This window comes from Populus euphratica, unplaced genomic scaffold (assembly GCF_000495115.2).
Source record: "Populus euphratica unplaced genomic scaffold, PopEup_1.0 scaffold1840.1, whole genome shotgun sequence".
NCBI lineage: Eukaryota > Viridiplantae > Streptophyta > Magnoliopsida > Malpighiales > Salicaceae > Populus > Populus euphratica.
The window spans coordinates 1-20,756 of record NW_011501627.1 but is presented as its reverse complement, the minus strand read 5'-3'; the positions used below and the strand labels follow the sequence as shown (position 1 = coordinate 20,756).

The window sequence follows — 20,756 nt, the reverse complement described above, 5'->3', positions numbered from 1 at the left end:
CCCCATCCATAGTAAAGCATTAAATTCTTAGTATTTGAAGCATAACTGATCTCTAGGACTTGGTAGGCCACTTCCGATATTTTAATCACTGGGGCGTCACCACTGCAATCAAGATGAAATCCTGGATAGCCACAGTACTGAGGACGATTCACTCCCCAGAAAGGATAGGTTATATTCTGAATGTTTCCACACTCAAATGATTTGCTGCAGCCTAGATATCGCTCATCAGGTTCACATAGAGAAATTGGAATCGCAATAATGATGATGGTAATTACTGTGAGAGGTAAAGAGATGGTTTGAAGGAGATGTGGATGCATTTCTGGAGATTACGGGTGAAGGGAAGGGGCTGCAGGTATAGAACTCTTGAATCCTGAGAGAGCAGATGGAGCTAACCAGGTTTTATTTCTTATAAACATGAGATAATCAGATGTCTTGACTCTTGACTCACTAATATGACTTAGTCTGCAACAAGAAGTTTCCTGTTCATTCACTGGAGTTCTAATGCGAATGACACAAGACTCGCATTTTCTTTAGTATACTTTCAGATTTCCTTTTGCATTGAAACATGCCAAATTCAATTATCTATGATTTACTTGTCTATCAAGACAAGAAAATTCAGCAAGAATGCATAGCTTTGTGAAAACACTCTTCCTTGAGTCTAGTTCGAAAAAAAATGTTGTCTAAATATTCCTCAACTTCCTCGTCCATATTGGTTAAATGTTCAAGCAAGAAAAAAGAAGAAAATGTTACATTATAGGAAATAATTTACTCAATTACTATGTAGTAATGTCAATGGCATAAACAGTCTTATATTTAGTTATTTTGATCATGTTCTGAGTTGAAAAGAAGCCATATATATATATATATAAAAAAAAAAACCAGTCCTTTTCCATTGCCATCTTAGCAAATGACAAGGAAACATAGAAAACTTATGTTATTTATGCATATAGTCACAAGAATTATTTTCTCCATATGAATAATAAATTTGTATAGTGAGAAACATCAGGCAAATGATGCTGATTTGAAGCTATTATAACGATAAAAACCTAGTGTTGCGTACTGCTTCTGCTGAATATATTAACTCTGGTGTTCTTCTATTTCTTCGCTGCCACTATTAATCTCTCTGGATGTGCCACCTCAATTATCCTCTATTGTTTCTAGATGCTCTACTTTACAAATGCTATTCTGCGAGCTCCAATACTTGAGGTGCTGGATCATAGTAAGAATTTATTATATTTTCGAGTTCTGTAATATTCTTAGATACTGTAAAGCTTAAGCTCTCTTGTCTTCTTGTCTATGATTTAAAACTAGAAAAGCAAGGAGATTAAAATGGTAGTCCTAGATCACAATTTATGGAGATTGAACTTTAAGAATAGGAACAACAATTGGTACACAAAATCATGGGAAATCAAGCAGACAGTTACAGTTTAAACATGCATCTATTACGAAGATCTTTTATCTACTTATGAAGATGTGCAATGTGTTGAAAATGTTGAGTAAAGTTCCATTTCGGGTAATCTTGTAGGAGAATGAATATAGGAAAGGTGTCACGGGATTAAATTTTTCACAACGAACTTCAATCCAATGTGATAGTCTAGTCCCAACTAGACTTAGCTTTATCTTCTTTTTTTGCTCGTGTTTTCTATGACTATGTGTTTTGCTCATCCAAAAATGTTCTTACAATTGCCTCGTCGTAAACAAAGAACAAACACAAGCAAGCACACCGAACTTTACAAGAATACCTCTCAACTTTTTGGGGTTGTGCTCCCAAAACCAGCTCAAATGAACTTGCTTCCATTGCCGAGGATTTCTGAAGATTATAGCAAAACTGCGCACTATCCAACAACTCTAACCAATTTCGTTGCATTGCTATCACGTGGTGTCTCAAATATTCCTCCAACAAAGCATTTATCCTTTGTATTTGCCTATCAGTCTGCGGATGGTTGGTAGTCGAAAACTTCAGCCTTGTTCCCATCATGTTGAACAACGTTGTCCAGAATTTACCTGTGAATCGCACATCCTGATCGCTTACAATGTCTGAGGGCACTCTAAAATACTTCACCACGTTGCAGTAGAATAATTCAGTGGCCACTTCGACTGTACACACCACAGGGGCAGCCACAAATTTTGCGTACTTGGTGAATCTATCCACGATAACCATGATCATGTTCATGCCATCCACCTTCGAAAAACCAACAATGAAGTACATCGAAACTGACACCTAAGGCTTTTCTAGAATCGACAACAGTTGTAACAAGTCTGCTTCTCACTGTCGTACAGTCTTGTCTTGCTTGCACACCAGACAAGTCCTAACGTAAAGTTCTATGTCGTCCTCCATCTTTGGCCAATAATAAGTCTGCGACAGGAGAGCAACCATCCTTTCTCTACCTGGATGTCCTGCCCACTACGGATCATGAGTCTCCGTCAATAAATATTTTCACAACTCTCTTCAACATGAAGATTTGACCTCCTTTTGCATATAATAGGTCTTGTTCTAACCAATACCTCCGTATTGTCCTTTTTTGTACAAGCTCAATCATTTTTTTATACGCCACATCTTCCCCAGCAGATTGATAAAGTCGACCCAGCATGTCCGAGTCCACCTGAAAAATAGTAAGAACAGTAGCAATTACCTCACGTCTGCTAAGTACATCCGCAACCTGATTATGGCTCCTCGGTTTATGCTCCCATACGAAATCATATTTAGCCAAGAATTCTTGTGACAATTTCTTCTATGTCCTAAAAAATATGTTAGCAATGTTGTTGGTCTTGACAACAAATTTCAACCCCAATAGATATACTCTCCAAATGCCAAGGCAGTGCACTACTATCGTCATCTCCTTCTCATGCATCGAGTAATTCTGTTCTGCATCATTTAGCTTTTGACTCTCGAAAACAATTGGATGCCCCTCTTGTATAAGCACTCCCCTAATGGCCCTATCTGAAGCATCAGTATGTACTGCGAATGGCTTCTTAAAATCAGGCAGCCCTAAAACTGGAGCTGATGTTACTATTGTCTTCAGTTTCTTAAAAGCTTGTTGGCAGTCAACTGTCTATTCCCATCTCCGATTCTTCTTGAGAAGATCCGAGAGAGGAGTTTTCTTCTTGCTATAACCCTCAATGAATCATTTATAGTAGTTTGTAAGCCCTAAAAATGACCTCAATTCCAAGATAGATTTTGGTGTTATCCATTCAACGATGACTTAAATCTTCTGTGGATCGATCTTCACCTGTCCTTCTCCAATCAAATGGCATAAGAACATAATTTCAGCTTTTGCAAACTCACACTTTTCCCTCTTCACATATAATTTATATTCTCTTATTCTACTCAAGACTTTAAAGAGATGAGTTACAAGATCTTTAATGCCTCTACTATAGATTATGATATCATATAAATAGACTACAAAGAAATTATCTAAGAAATCATATAGCACATCATTCATTAGATTACAAAATATTGTTAGAGCATTTGTTAGGCGGAATGACATAACTAGAAACTCGTATGAGCCATACCTCATTACATAAGTAGTTTTATGCTCATCATTGTTAGTAACCTGCACTTGCCAATACCCCGATCACAAGTTTAATTTCATGAAGATAGAGGCTTCATACAATCTTTCTATCAAATCTTGTATTAAAGGGGCATGATATTTGTTTTTGATTGTTACCTTGTTAAGTGCTCAGTAGTCTATACACATGCGAAGGCTTCCATCCGCCTTCTTTTAAAACAACACTGAAACACCATATGGAGCTTTAGAAGGGCAGATAAATCCCGAGTCAATCAGCTCTTCCAATTGTTTCCTCAATTCTTCCAATTCCATTAGCGAGATTTGGTAAGGGGCTTGAGATGGTGGCTTTGTCCCTGGCACCAACTCAATTCGATGGTCGATAATCCTTCTAGGTAGGAGTTTTTTTGGTAGTTGAGGCGACATCACATCCTCAAATTGTTGCAGCATGCTAGCAATTTTATTCAGCACCTCTCATAATAGTTTGCCTTCTCGTCAACTATTATTACAAGAAACACTTCCCTGCCTTTCCGCAATGCTTTATCAATAGCAATTGTCGAGACCAAGCTTTTCCCCCTTTTCACTACTTTCGCAGCTGCGACGTTACAACATGGGACAAAAAATAGGCATCCCTCACTCGTAATCTTGACCCTATTAAGATACGGCATCAAAACAATCTTGGCTTTCCATAAGAAATCAAGACAAAAAATAATATCATAATCATCAAGATTTACAACCAGCACATCCTGCTTACCTCACCATTAATCCAACATCATTGGCATATCATAAGACATCCCTGCAATTCTCTGTGCCTTTAAGTTTACTACCTTCATTGATGTATGACTATCACTCATCTGCAAGCCAAATTCCTTCACCAGCCGATCTACCATAAATGTGTGGGTTGCACCTGAATACAGCATAGCATTCACTACATTGCCATTTATCCCAATCTTCACATACATTAGATTATCCGTAGCCCTTGACTTCCCTTTTCATAGTACATCAGTCCTCGTCAAGTGTTGATCAAAAGGATGGGTTTCGGTAGTTGTATCCCCTGATTCAGCTACCAGGCAGTTTATCAGACGAATAAGATTGGCATGCATAACTACCCCTTCATCCTCATCGCTATCCCTAACCCGATTAGCATTTAACTTCTCCCTCTTTAGACATTCCCTCGCAAAGTGAGGACCATCACAAATGAAGAAAGTAAAGTTTAGTTTTGTACTCTTACCTTGTGCACCCATAAACTTAGCCTTGCTATTATCCACGATAGTGGCCTTCGATGTACCCCACCAAATTTCTTCTTCATCTTATTCTCCTTGTTTATTTCCTTAGACGTGAAGGAGGCTAATGTACAACCCTCTCTGGTAGTTGATTTGAAATCAACCAAATTGTCCACAACAGCAATAACAAAGGATAAATCCTTTACGTTCTATCGTCTTAGTTCTATTTGCGCCCAAGTTTGTAATCCAGACATAAACTTGAACAACCTGTCCTCCTCGGATATATTCTCGATGTAAAGAATTAAAGAATTGAAAGATTTGACATACTCAGAAACTAACCTTTCATGTTTAAGCCTTTTCAATTCCTCCTGCGTAATCCAAGATGTGTTCTTCGGAAGGAACTACTCCTTCAGCTTATGCTTAAACGATCCCATGTCTCAATCTTTGGATGTCCAGCACTTAAGTCATCTTTGGTTCTCGTCCTCCACTAAAGCTTCAGAAGGAACTGCTCCTTCATGTTTAAGCCTTTTCAATTCCTCCCGCGTAATCCAAGATGTGTTCTTCGGAAGGAATTGCTCCTTTAGCTCATGCTTGAGACAATCTCATGTCTTAATCTTTGGATGTCCAGCACTTAAGTCATCTTTAGTTCTCGTCATCCACTAAAGCTTCGCATCACCCATGAGATACATCATGGTAAGATCCACTTGTTCAACCATGTCAATCTTCGCAATGCTAAAGTATTGCACCATGTCCTATAAGAAATTCTCAAGTTTTTTAAAACTTCTTACCCCACCAAAACACTTTGGTTCAAGCACTTTAGGTTTAGAAGTACTTACCCTAATAGGAGCGTTTGTCACTACTCTTTTCAGAATAGCAATCGTCTTTTCGACAGTTGCCAATCGTTCACTCGATTCTACCACAAGAGAAATGTACAAGCTCTCAGCCTTTTCAGAGCTTTCCATAGCTTTCCTTAAGCGATCAATAATAGAACATTCTTCGCCTTCTTCATCCAACCTTATCAAAGTCTCAAGACGCGTCAACTATTCTCAAATAGCTTTCATGACTTCTACTACATGTTAGAATCAACCATGCTTTGATACCAATTGTCACGGAGTTAAAATCTTCACAACGAACTTCAACCCAATACAGCAGTCTAGTTCCAACTAGACTCGGCATTGCCTCCTCTTTTTGCTTGTGTTTCCTACGACTATGTGTTTTGCTCACCCAAAGAGGTTCTCACAATTGCCTCATCATAAACAAGAACAAACACAAGCAATCACACCGAATTGTACAAGAATACCTCTTAACCTTTATTTATCTCATCAGCAAAGGATTACATAATAAGAGTGTGTATGCTATGCATATAAATTGTATGCTCCATAGCAAAGGCTTTGACAGCCTGTTTATAGACAAAACATGTGAGTTGCAAGGTTCACCCATGATCCCTTATTTTTTAAGATATAGTGGGGCATATTCTCCCTATGATCCCATGATCTCAGCAGCTTGGAGAGCACCCTAGTTATGTTCCCATGTTTTGCCTCCACTATGCTGCCACTTCACCCATGTTCTAGTTGTCTACCTGGCAGTCCAGAATGCTAGTTTTTGTTGTGTCAGTCGCAGACTTAAAAGGTTCATTATCTAAGCCCTCATGTCCATGCTAAGTCCTAAGCTCAAAGACTCGCAGGGACCATCGCACGTTGCTTGCTGAATTCATCTCTATCTATGCAAGGCTGCCGTTGTCCATTGCTGCTAAATTCTAGGCAGTGTGCTTTTGTTGGCATGTCCCCACGCCTAGAGCTCTAAAAAAAGGCTTTTTATGGACAACTCATCCAATACTTTATTCTCATTCGTAAATAACATACAAGACCATGTTAATTAACAAAAAAAGGTCTTACATTATTAAGAGGAAGTAGTCTTAAAGTTTCTCTCCCATAAATATAAAATGTAAGAAATGATAATGTGTTGGTCAATCATAAACTACAGAGAAAACATAAGTGGTATGGCATAAACGTTTCTGAATTTTGCAAGTATGAAAATGGTGTAACCAATTTAGGGCCATAAAATTTCATAAGATCACTTAATATAATCATTTAAGACCAGTTTTTGTTTTTTAAAATATTTATGTTCTATCACAAACATAATGGGGAAAACACATACCTTCCTCACAAGTGTTTGCATAAGGCCGATCTTGGCAATAACAAGTGAATTTACTTGGGTTGGTATTGTATCCACATTGCCCAGTGCCAAAATGTTTATATTCATCACAAAAGAAATCATTTGCAGCTCACTGCAACTTAAATCCTCGTTCGAGAGCAAAATTCAAACTTTCTATGTCTGGCCTCATCTCCATAGACTGAAGAGCAGATCTAGATATCGGAAAAGTAGTTTTTATATTACACAACTTCAAGTTGCTACAAAGTAATATAAAATAATTTCTTGAAACATGTTTAAATTTTTAAGTTGAGAAAATTAACTTGGAATTATTGGACATCCACAGTAGTGTTATATTCTAATAGTTTTTGGAGCATAACTGAAAATTTTTGGATTTAAAAGGGAGTTGACAGGAAAGATAGAACACATATTTTTTGTGTAATCTGTTCTAGTAACCTTCAGAGTACGTGACATGTTATTGAGCTTAATCACTCGAAAAGCAAGTTCTGAAATTTTTATAAATGGGGCATCACCGCTGAATTAAGGTGAAATCCTGAATGACCATAGTATGCCAAGTGGTCCATTCCCCAAAAAAGATGGGTAATGCCCTGAATGATTCCACATTCAAATGAACTGCTTCAATTTAGATATCTCTCATCAGGTAGCTAGATTTATATTGGCATGCGATTTGTGATTATGGTGATTACGAGTATGATAAGTAAAGAGATCGTTTGGAGTGTTGAAAGAAAATCAGTGTGGTAGAAACTTATAGGCATCAATGCAATAAGAAAAACTAAATAATAAAAAGAAGTTTTGAGAAAGATCATTTTATAAAGTGTTTTTATCTTGTGAGTTTCTTTTTATATTTATTAAATATCTTTATAATTACAAGTTTATTTATAGATATTAAATCCTAATGAATTAAACCACTCAAATATAATTCTAATATGAATAGAAAATATAGTTTTGTTGATTTAACTATTTGATTGGTCGATCAATTCATTTAATTCAACTGGTTATTTATCGGTTTCCTAGTGGTCAACCTTTTTAACTATTTTTTTAGAAATCTAGTTTACTTTTAAGAAAGTTGATTTTTTTGTAACTTTCAATATAATTCTCATTTTGAAAAAAAATATTATATTTAAGTGGTTTTGTATTAATATATGTGACTTGACCTTGAGTCTTTATATGCTTAACTTTAACTTCCTTGTTTATAATATAATTTTATAAAAAATAAAATTTTATATCAATATGTTTAATTTTTGTTATGAAATATTTGATTCTTAATTAAAGTAATGATTGCTTAGTTATCTACATAAATTTTCATAGGTTTTTCTAGTGGTATTCATAACTTTTTCAATAATCTTCTTAGTTATATAAAATGATAAATATATGTTATAGTGCCTACATTTTTAGCTTAGATGAAGAACAAATACCGGTTTTATTAATTTTATCAGGCAAAATAAAGTTTTCAGTTTCCTGTTACAAATCACTTTCATCAGTAGGTAATTTGTTTACCTCATCTCCCTGCGATGACACGCCGAGCAGTGATGATACAGTGGAAGAGTGCTCTTGAGCGGACCGTGGAGGAGAAGAAAAGGAAGGTCTCGGTGGAATTTGCAAAGACTGAAGACTGCCTTCAAACATCTCTACCACCTTTGTCATTGACGGTCTACGTGATGGAATGGTTTGGATGCACCACAAACCCACTAAGATCATCTTTTCAACAATCTCTTCTTCCTCTTCCGTTGTACCTCTATGAAGTGTTGAAATCTTTCCTGGTTCAAGATACATATAAAACCAATCCGGGAAATACATCTCGTTGGTTTCCAACGATCCCATATCAAAGTCTTTACTTTGTCCGACCATTTCAAGAACCATCATTCCATAACTATACACATCAGACTTGTAAGTTACTCCTCCAAAAGATCTGCAGAATACTTCAGGTGCTATGTAACCAATAGTCTCTCGTGCATCTATCATTGAGATCTTACTCACTTTGCTTTGGCATAGCTTCGCGAGACCAAAATCTGAGATCTTTGGACAAAATTCTTCATCAAGAAGAATGTTGTGGGGCTTTATGTCAAAATGCACAATCCGAGTGTTACACCCTCTATGCAAGTACTCCAGACCTCTAGCAATACCAACTGCAATTTCATATAATTTTTTCCATTCTAAACGACAGTTTGTATGTGGGGATCCTTTATTAGATATGAAGCTATCTAAAGATCCATTGGGCATGAATTCATAAATCAAAGCTCTTTTATTCCTCTCATAGCAGAAACCCAAAAGGGTCACTACATTCACGTGGGAAGTTCTACTGATGCTTGCAACTTCATTCATGAACTCTTCTCCATCACCTTCAGACTCTTTTAGGACTTTTACAGCCACGAGACGACCGTCTGGTAACTTTCCTCTGTATACATAACCAAATCCCCCCTGACCTAGTATATTGACGAATGAGCTGGTCATTTTCTTGATATCTGAATATGAATAACGCTTGGGAGTAAGAGAATGATATTCCATCATAAATGTTTCAACACTGTCAACAAGCTGCGAATTCTTCGGCCTGAAGATCTTTGCTATGACGGCACCTTTTCTTCTAGTGAGACATATTGTAATTATGGAAAAAGTTATTATCGCAGCTGTGGCTGCTGATATGCCTGTAATTTAAGATGCATCATATCAATACCATCATCATCAAACGAGAAGGTTGGATTTCTTATGATAATATTTACCTACAGCAATATGTAGTTGCCCACGACTCCAAGAAGATTCTGTAACAGAACATCAAATAATGTTAATTATTAGATTGATTTATATGGCATATATATGACACAATATATTCATTTAGATGTTGAATTATTAATATGTAACCTTGTACATTCAAACTAAAACTACATTAAAGTTGATGATATTATATTTTAATGTCAAAATATATACTTCTCTTCCCCTCACTTCAATTATAATCAAGTTACATCCTTGAAAAATAAAAAGCTCATTGTTTTTTTATAAAGCATAAAGTTTAAATATTACATGAGATTGCAAGTTTTAATTTACATACAAAATGAGACATAAAGCTAAAAAAAAACCTATGCTACATGGATTTGGTTACTACTAGTTTATCCACCTGCACTTTCACTGTAGGTTAAATACAAATTTTTTGATACTTTAGAAACCATATTTAGATTGTTCAAAATTTTGTGGTATTGTCATTAAATTTAACACAATAATTTAAACTTAAAAAAAATTTCTATTCAATTATTATATTGATATTAGAATTCTTATATTGATATTTAGTTAATTTATCAATTCTGAAATCCAAGTTATAAATTTCATTAGATCGAATTAATTTTTATTTTATTATATAATAAAAAATATTAAAATTAATTTATTATTAATTCAATACTAAATAATAAAATTAATTAAAAAAACTAAAAAATATATATATACACACTAAAAACCCAACCCCGTATTAATGTTTAGTTAACATATCAAACTGTAATTAAGATTATAAACTCAACTTAATTAATTAATTTTTTTATTTTATTTTATGATAAAAACTATAAAAAATAATTTTTCATCAACATAATAATAAAGAATAATTTCAATTTAACTAATAAACTTGAAACAAAACTGAAAAAACATAGAAAAAAGAATAACTAGGAAAAAAAAACCCAACAGCACTGATAACAATGTCACTTCGACGTGGCTTGAGAATTTTTTTTATATTCAAAAACATTTTTATCCGATCCAAAGAAACTAATTAATAACTATTACAAGCCCTCCTCCAACTATCAAACTTGTATTTATAATTAACAACTACTGAGAAAATTGAAGATTAGTTTAAGAAATCCTTTGGACTAAAAAGTCTGTAAAATTGAATTATCTGTTTCAAAGTTACGGTCATGTAAGTAAAATGTATTCTGATATCCCACATGCGACAACTTGCGGGCAGAGTTTTGAATCCGGTCCAATGATTGACTCAACCCGGGTCATAAGTTTTATCTGGATTACTGAATCACTTGGGTCAGCACTATTTTTTATATAAATTAAAATGATATTATTTTAGTCAAAAAATAATTAAATTAATGGTTACAATTAAGTTTTTATCCGGATAAACCTGGTCACCTGAACTTGAAATGAAATATGATGGTGGCTATCTCAATTATTATTTGCTGAACACAAAATAATCCATGTCTTCATTAAGATTATATGCATACAAGCTACTATCCTAAGGAAACTTGAACATTAAGGGAAGCAGGTTCTCCGTTGCGAAAATCGCAGAGAAGCATTGCAAAAAACAGAGAAAACAGGGGAATCAAACTATGGTACTTGAATTGTTTAATTTTCCCTATCACTAAACATAACTACTAAAGAAATAAGTATCAATGGCTGCAAAAAAAAAAAAAAAACTCCCAGCGATTAACATAGAGTTAATTAACATCTCATGAACAAGATGTGGATCGTATTGGGTATTGAAACTATCACCACATAGAGCTCCAACTTTCTTAGGGTCATACTCAACACAAGACTGAAGAAAGAAGCCTAATTTCGAACATTGAACATCTTAACAAATAACCTCGAATTGCTACAATTAATTATTCATTAAGACTGCACAAAAACCAATGTACTTGTAAGCCTCTGAAAGTAATTCAAACATCGATTATTGAAATTATTGAAGCATTTGCTTGAAAACTATCATACTTATAAATCAACAAAGACGAAAATATGACAGGGTAAAACCTGACCTGACTCAAATATGCAGCAGAAGTTACAAATATCTGAAACATAGTTTTGTTCCTTGATTGCTTAGAAGAGGAGGATGGCTAGTTGCATTTCACTAAACAAGAAACATGGACCAGTTGAAGCAGGAACCTGGACAAATTTCAGTTCTCACTAAACGAGGAACCTGGACTGGTGGGAATGAAGAGTATTTAGCAATTCTACATTAACGGAGAGTAATTTCATTAGACAGTCTCTAGCTCCTGCTACTGCTAAAGCAACTCATACTAGGTTGGGAATACTTTAAGGATTCCTCCTTGTGACAAATTAAGGGCTACCTTTATTTTCATGTTATAAAGTCTTTGTCAGTTAATCGAAGTCTTCGTTTCCTTGATATACTGGAATTAAATGGTCAAGGAAGGTGTTCTCTTCAGGATCATGGAGCTTTGAACAATTCCTAATAGCCAGCTAGGTTCTTCCCTCTGCTCAAAGAAACGATTCACACTTGTTTCTTTTACCAGAGGTCCTCCTACATCACCTAGCCTGGAGGGCATATCTTAGATTTCAGCTATCTCTATCTATCCAACATGGCATCAAGAAAGAAAAGAGGACATACTTGTTGATTGACTAGGTGCCTGTGGTGATGCTGAGCATTCAAAATCTTGAGGTTGATCCGCACAGTAACAAGTGAATGCTGTAGTGGTCTTGTTGTACCCACACTGACCACCAGAAGATTCACATGTATCACATAATTAATCATTTGCACTCCACTCCAACTCAAAACCTTGATTAATAGCTTCAAGAAACTGTGATGCATTTAAACTGACTAGAATTGGCACAATAGCTGATTGACGGGCAGGAAATTTAACACTATTGTTGCATGTTGTCAGGTAGCTGATTAAGCTGGGATCCGTAATACCAAGGGCAGAGAAGTTGACTGTCATAAAGTTTCCTTCCATAACAGTGTCGTTAATGTTGCAAGTAAACTGAGATGATAACGCTGGTGCGCTTGGACTAGGGCAACCATAGTACAGTGTTACCTCAGCATGATCTGAAGTGTAATTCAAGAGTTTTGGATTCGAAGAGGTGTTGGAAAGGAGAGCAGGACATAGATTTTCTGTGTAATCTGATCTAGAAACGTTGAGAGTCCTCGACTGGTTATTGATGCCAAGGAGTTTGTAAGTCGATCGCATGATTGTGATCTCCGGATCTTGGTTGCTGCAACCGAGCTCAAACCCGGGATAGCCACAGTAATCAGGCCTATCGGATCCCGAGAAAGGATAACCAGCACCCTTAATATTTCCGCAATCAAATGACTTCATGCAGTTCAGATATCGCTCATCATCATCAGCAAACACAGGTGCTGAACCACAGACCAAGGCTATGGTTAGGAGTAGGATAAACCAAGACATGGCCTGAAGGAGTAGCAGTCGTGTTTGTGCAGAGGGATTGACAGGAAACGTTGTTCAAGTATTGAGTTAAGAGGAAAAAACACATAGGTGGGAGTTATTTACTCGATGAATACAATAGAATTGGTAGTACTTATTTGACCAATGGGGATTTTGTCAAAGACAAGCTTCCATTAGAATGATGAGAGTGGCATCAACGTAAATTCAGGTGTCCAAACAAGGAGGCAGATCATTTTGTCAGCAAGATAATGTGTATTTTGAATCCTGATAGTCAAATTCTGTGTTCTTGTTAAAATTTTCAAGTTTCATGTCTTAAATGTATGGCTTTATACCTATTGTGCTGCGGCCTACGTAAACATTGGTGGCTGAATACTAGAAAGATACTTTTGATTAGCAGGTAAAATTTTTTTTTTTTTTTGCAACCTAATTTCTGGGTGACTAAAGGTATATTTGGGATTACGGTACAATAAAATTTATTTATTTTTATTTAAAATTAATTTTTTAAAAATATTTTTAAATGAAGAAACATTTTAAAAATAATATTTCTTATATTTCCATACATCCTAAAAGAAATGTGTCCTAACAAGTATTAATATTAATGATGTTGAAGTTTCTATATGTTCTAAGTTTTTTTATTGTTAAACAATAATATAAATTATAATTTTTAATTAAAATGATTTTTAAATATATAATATTAGAATAATGATGGCGAGTTTAATAGCTAGGCAGACAATCGTGTGATGGAACTCACAAAATACCGAAAACAGGCTTCGTCAAGAATTTTAAGGGCTGACTATTGAGTTTGACTTAAATTGGAAGGTGATGTGGCCACTTGAAAAGGTGATGTGGCCACTTGAAACAGGCGATTGCATAGCACTTTTAGCAGACCCTTATACACCAAATCATTTCTTACTTTAATAGTCGCTGGGTCACGCGCTAAAAAGGGCGACTATTAAAGTAAGAAGAGATGTCTATTCCTGTTTTCATGCTAGCTACAACCCTTTATATATATGTGAGTTAGCTTGCTGGAATGCTGCCGTGAATTTATAAAATAAATATATTTAATATTATTATAATTAAAACTAGTGTTAAATAAATAATAAAAATTAAAGATATAATAAAGTAAATATTTTATGATAAAAAAAAGTTATGTTGGTGATTAAAAATTTAGAGACTAAATAAAATAATTTATAGCAATTTACAGTGTTTTATAAAGAAAAATATAGTAATTTCATCACATAATTTAGTTTTTCTGTTAATAAAAAGAAAAAAAATAATAATTATAAAACTAAATTCTCTACCAACTTAATATTAACAGAAACTCACAAAGATAATTTTAGAAGAAAAAATACCAAGGAAAAACATTGTAGCAATTGACAATGTTTTGTGAGGAAAACTATAGTGTTTTCTCCAATAAAATTAAAATAAAAAACTATTTTAAGAAATAATATAGCAATCCACAGTATTTTATAAGAAAAATCACAATTTTTTTCATATGATTTAATTTTATTGTAATTATAATTATTAATCAACTCAATATTAAAAAAAATCGATAAAGATAATTTTGAAAAAAATCATATGAGAAAACACTGCAACAATTCACAGTATTTGAAAGAAAAAAATTACAAATCTAAATTCTTAATCAGCTCAATATTAAAAAAATCAATAAAGATAATTTTAGAAAAAAATAACAAAACAAACAGCAAAAAAGAGGAAAAAAATCATGTTGGAAACACTGTAGCAATTCACAGTGTTTTGTGATAAAAGTTACAGTGCTTCCCCACATGATTTAGCCATATTTGTAATGACTGCTAATTATAATTTTCAAACAACTCAATATTAAAAAAATAAAATTAATAAAGATAATTTAAAAAAAATTATAAGAAAAAAAATCATGCGAAGACACCTTAACAATTCATAATGTTTTGTGAGGAAAGCTACAGTGCTTTCCCTGCATGATTAAACTTTATTACAAAGTTAAATTCTAACCAACTCAATATTAAAAAAAAATCAACGAAAATAATTTTAAAAAAAAATATTACAAAAAAATAACAAAAGAAACTGAAAAAAACCATCTAGGAAAAAACTGTATTAATCCATAGTGTTTTGTGAGGAAAAACTTGTATTTACTTGTAATTGTAATTTTTAACCAGTTAAATATTTAAAAAATAACATAACAAAAACAGAAAAAAATCATATGGAAAAAAATATTGCAGCAATCCACAGTAATTTTCAAGAAAAGTTACAGTACTTTCCTCATATATTGTAACTGTAATTTTTTATTTTATTTTTTAATTTAATATTAAAAAATAAAATAAAAAAGATAATTTTAAAGAAAATCATAAAAAACTCAGGCGGAGAAATACTGTAGCAATCAATAATATTTTTTTAAAAAATTACAAAATTAAATTCTCAATCAGCTCAATATTAAAAAAAATTAAAAATATAATTTAAAAAATTAAAAAAAATAAAATAGAAAAACTATGTAGTAAAACACTGAAGTTTTTTAAAAAAATTACAAAGTAAAGTTTTTAACCAGGTCAATATTTAAAAAGTAAAATCAACAAAAATAATTTAAAAAATAAATACAAAAGAAAGAGAAAAAATAAAAAAGTTGAAACAAAAGGGAAAGTAATTTTAAAAAAAATATATAAAAAATAAAAGAAGAAAAAAAATATACAGTGAATTATTATTGTAATCCTCAATATATTGTGTGTGGGGAAAAATGATTGTCGTATCATTTAGATCATTTAGAGTATATATATATATATTTGATTTTTTTTAAGCATGGGGTGTTCTTTTTAAAATGAGGTTTTTAAGGCAAAATATTTATTTATCAGAGATTTATTAAGTTTTTTTATTACGTTTAAACTTTTAATGATTGTAAATCGTCACGTTAAATATTTAATAATCAAATTTCATGATATATCTTTAGATTATTTAGTTTTTAAGATCTTAATTGTTGCTCCAAGTGTGAATTTATTAAACGAAAATCCATATAAGAAAAGGTCATAAACACATCACTATTTTCACATTATAAAAATATAAAATGTAAATAAAATTTATTGTAAATACGAGTTTGTAACTACTGTAACCTTATTTTGATATCCTCCTGGCTGATTAAGTTTATATGGTATGATGACGAATCAAGGAAAAAGAATTTTGTGATGATACGGTGCTCTGTGTTTAAATTCCTGGAGTAAACGTGTGAATTATTTAAAATTAATTTCATAGATGCCACCTAAAGTCAAATCAGACGAAAACAGGAGGTGGGAATTTGAAGTTTCAGTTGATAAATTATTCCAGGAAACAGAACAAAGAAGAAAATGTCATCTGCAGAAAGACCAAGTCTCTGATTTGGACTCCATTTCTGCATCACCTTGTGAATTTCCTGGTGTTATCCTACCTTATTTTCCCCCTATTTTAATTATCAAATGTTCCCTGTAATTTCTATTATGTTGATTAGATTTGCTAATTCCAATCGAATAACTAATTTTTTCTTCGGGGTTTAGGTTGTTTGTCAGATGAGATCCTTCCTAAATCACCATCTCATCTCCCCTGAATATCCATGCAAGCTAAGGTAAAAATCTGCCAGAGAGTCTCGGACATTTCTTTTACAAATCCTCTGTTATTGTATGTTTTTGTCTGGTACTTTGCCGGTCCAGCCGTCAAGGAATATGAACAGCTCCACGAGGCAACAATCACATGCATGTTAAAAATGGAAGAATTCATGGTTATAATTTTCGCTCGGCCGTCAATTTTATAATTCACTGACCTGAGGCTTAACCTAGACCAAGTTGATAGGAGAACTCAGTTTTTTTAAAGTGGTGTTATTTTTTATTTTTTTTAAAAAAACCATAATTTCCTTTAAAGGTTATTTAAAAAAAAAACTTAGATAAACTTGAGTAAATTTATTTGACCCATAATTTTAATCTTGAAAAGATTAATCTTCAAATCAAGCTTTATAAATTTATTTTAATTCAAAAAGGGATATTTTGGGGAAAAAAAAGTTAAATAGATGACAACTCAACTCTTAATTAACAAACACTTGGTAAAAGATTAAAATATCATGGAAATGAAAACATAGGGATATAATATTGTCTTTTTTTAATCAGATGGACTACCTAATTATTTTTCTAATAAAACGAGGACTGAATAATAATTTAGGCAATTATTAAAGCAGAAAAGTTAAATTCTTAGCTATGATCAATTAGTTCACAAAAATCCCATAATTTTCACTATCAGTTCAAAAATTCTGCTGAGCATGCCATCAAGATTTCCTACGGCTAGTTGTATGATAAGACGCCATGGGCATCAATTTAACTATGGTGTGACCGTTTCCTAACCAGAAAGCTGTCCCTTGTTCCCATGGTCTAGTTCTGCAGTTTGAGCCTCCCTAACAGTCTGACTATTCAAGTGGGTTCTAAGAGATCATCATCATCATCATCATCATATTGATGTTTACTTCTGTCCAAGTCTATTTAAAATAAAATTAAAATAACAAAACAGGAACGGAACTAAGGTGTGTGAAGCAACAAGTGACTGGAGTTCATCATAAACAGATTCGAGGAGAAGTTGAGGTACATACCTGAAGAGGTGGAGCATTCCCAACACGCCTCCCCATCAACCTTCCATCTTACCTCGAATCCTTTTTTCAAGTGTTCTTCCCAAGGTCGCATATTCCCGATTGGTGGCCAATCCAAAGTTTGCGTATCCCATAATGGTAGCAAATCTGTAGAAACTGGCACTAAGACACTACGATAGCATTCGCCAGGACCAGTATCTCCTTCTTGGATATAAGCACGTCGATCATTAACCTCATTTATGTTGCAAGTGAAAGGTATTCTACCAGGTATGGTTGTCTCATCCTTGCAACCATAAATGAATGTAAGATTTTTGTAACCCTCATCAGACTCAAAAACCTTAGGATTGAACGTGCTGTTCATAAAATGAGGTGTACACAATCCAACAAAGTAGTCCTCTCTTGCAATCCTGAGAATTCCATCAGCCTGATTGATTTTTAAAACACGATATGCAACCTGATTGATATTCATCTTGGTGATATTACTCTCACACCTGAGCTCCAAATCAGGAACGCCACAGGCGCGTGATCTGTCAGTTCCCCAGAATGGAATATCCACGAAAATATCCCCGCATACAAACTTTTGACTACAGGCAGTGAGCGGGTCATCGTTGCTTGAGGATGAAGGGACTTGAATGAAGAGCAACAATACAAGAACAAAATTTGAAAGAAAAGAAAAGGCCGAGGAATGCATTCTGGCAAGAAGTAGCAGCATATAGGAGAAATGGAATCGTGTATTAGCAAAATGGGCTTGGTTGCTTCAGGGATAGTTTCGAGTATAAAGAGATGAGTCTTGACGTGCTACTTATCAATTTCAGGTAAATAAATACGTCAGAAAGGGATAGATGGGAACGCAATACTTGGATTTAAATGCTTGGTGGACTAAAAGTATTAAATTTATTTTTATATTGGGAAGGGCTACCACATTAATTTCTTTCTACGAGGCCTCTATTTGCAAAATGAAATCTTGTAGGCTACCACATCACTGTCTTGGTCTTGGGGACTAAAAGAAGAGAACAGAATCGGTCAAATATATTTAAAGGACACGCAAAAAAATCCAGGCATAGTTTGGAAAAGTATTTATGTGGTTGATGATAATAACATGAAATCGGATCTTTCTCGTATACCTAATAACAAAAATTAAGATAAAATGATGGGGTTGTCCAATTGTTCAAACCATGGTTCAACAAACTTGATTCCCAAAAAGGAAAATGAAATATTTGTATTAAATTCAGTCTAAATATGTAGTAATAAATAAAAAATGAAAGATTTTATCTGTGGTTCGAGACGACCCTTTGCGTTGGTTTAATTCCAGATATGGTTATGGATATAACATATCATCAGTACAAACCAACTTGTGCTCCCAATTCTGTAACGTTTTTTCTTTTTTTAAAGAAAAAAAGACAGCTTTGCCAAAACCATATTGGACCTATCACAATAGAAATAGATCATGGACGGCCCTATTCTCATTAATTAGATGGAATCATTTTTTTTTAATTTAATTAACATATGAGTGATTTTAAATTGATGTAGTCACAGATCAATAAATATTTTTATATTTAATTAATATTTAATTTTATGAATATTTAATTTTATTATTATATAACAATATTTTTTAAAAAAAAATTATTAAATTTAATAGAATTATAATTTAAATTACAAGTTTAGTAACTACAATCATGAAATTTAGATTGATATAATATATCAATATCTTAATATTAAAAAAATATATTATCTTGATTTGTTTTTTTAAATTCAAATCATATTCTTTACTTAAAAAAACCTGTAAACTTGAATTATTTGTTTTAAATCTATGGTCATGTCAGTAAATTGTACTATATTATAAAATTGGACTGTGATATCCCACATGCTACAACTTGCAGTGATGGAACAGCAAATTGGACTGCTCTGAGAAATAAAAACGCATTCAATATATAGATGGACCTATCACAATAGGAATAGATCATGGACGGCCCTATTCTCATTAATTAGATGGAATTATATATATATATATATATATATATATAAAACGCACATCGAGCATGGACTGGGATGGTAAACGAAGAAATAGATGTATAGAAATTAAATTAAATTAAATTAAATAGAAGGTTGAAACCGATTGCGTGACACGGGGTTTCAGGGATTGAATTTGAGACGAGGCCTCACTTGACTTTGCTAATGGAAGGAATTTTATTATATCTGTTTTTTTTTATAAAATACTATTTATTTGAATAGTATTTATTTTTTATTTTTTATTAATTTTTATTTTTTAATATTAAATTAATTTAAAAAATAGATTTTATAATTTATTTATCATGATTTGGAATATATGTTTAGTAGATTGACTCGAGTTATTTTTTTTTTAATTTTAATTTTATTCTTTGACATTAAGTTTACTGAGAATCAAGTTTCATAATTTTTTTAATTTATTTTTTATAAGTTATTATATTCTTATGACATGAAGTGTAGGTTTGATGAGTTAACTCGATTGACTCAAATTTTTTTAATTGATTTTTTTTTATCAATTTCATTCTTCAATATTAGATTAGTTGAGAATTAAGCATTATGATTTCTTTTGATTTATATTTTATGAGGTTATTTTCATCTTATGACTAGAATCACGGATTTGAGAGGCAAACTCAGACTGACTTGAGTAATTTTTTATGTTTTTTAATTTATTTAAAAACAAAATTAATCTTTCAATACTGAATTAATTGAGAATTAAGTTTTATAATTTATTCTAATTTATTTTTTATCTAGTTATGTCAGTTTCATGATCCTGATCATGAGTTTGACAAGTTAACATGAATTGAATTAGGTAATTGTTTTGATTTTTTTTTAACTTTATTATTTAACATTCATTTTATTAAAAATTAAGTTTTATAATTTATTTTAATTTATTTTTTATAAGGTAATTAAGATCTTATAATATGACAAGAGAATTGGTTGATTGATCCAAATCAGTTTAATATATTGTCATCTCAGTGTATATATATATATAAATCATATTTTAAATATTTATTTTGAGTTAAATTATATTTTACTAGTCATTTAAATTATTTTTATACTCATTAAGTTGATCAAGTTATATCAAATTAATTTTTTTATAATTTATTTTTCATATTAACAATATTTTAATATTTTTTTATATTAAAAAAAA

At 32.5% G+C, this 20,756-nt stretch overlaps 3 protein-coding genes across 5 annotated transcripts in view; all 3 read right to left on the bottom strand.

Moving 5' to 3' along the window:
- Positions 1 to 317, bottom strand: part of LOC105118183 (uncharacterized) — a 2,923-nt gene extending 2,606 nt beyond the window's left edge. The window contains exon 1 of the mRNA XM_011016075.1: positions 90 to 317. Within this exon, the coding sequence (XP_011014377.1) occupies positions 90 to 317 (228 nt within the window). The remainder of the gene's footprint in view (positions 1 to 89) is intronic.
- On the bottom strand, positions 10 to 18,529 carry LOC105118182 (probable receptor-like protein kinase At1g67000). 3 transcript variants are annotated; one of them, XR_840904.1, is made up of 5 exons: positions 17,603 to 18,529; positions 9,619 to 9,657; positions 8,399 to 9,543; positions 1,047 to 1,209; positions 10 to 204 (listed from the first exon to the last, which is right to left on the bottom strand). XR_840904.1 is itself a non-coding variant. In XM_011016074.1 (4 exons), exons 1-4 carry the CDS (start codon positions 18,309 to 18,311, stop codon positions 1,138 to 1,140), a joined length of 1,965 nt encoding a protein of 654 aa, XP_011014376.1. In that variant the 5' UTR covers positions 18,312 to 18,529; the 3' UTR covers positions 10 to 1,137. The 3 variants fall into 3 exon arrangements, 1 of the variants encoding a protein (XP_011014376.1); XR_840905.1 differs by having other exon boundaries at positions 10 to 102; XM_011016074.1 differs by having other exon boundaries at positions 10 to 1,209.
- LOC105118180 (probable receptor-like protein kinase At1g67000) lies at positions 12,221 to 13,502 on the bottom strand. Its single transcript, XM_011016072.1, has one exon. It carries the CDS (start codon positions 13,015 to 13,017, stop codon positions 12,358 to 12,360), a length of 660 nt encoding a protein of 219 aa, XP_011014374.1. The 5' UTR covers positions 13,018 to 13,502; the 3' UTR covers positions 12,221 to 12,357.
- Positions 18,530 to 20,756: the final 2,227 nt, after the last annotated feature.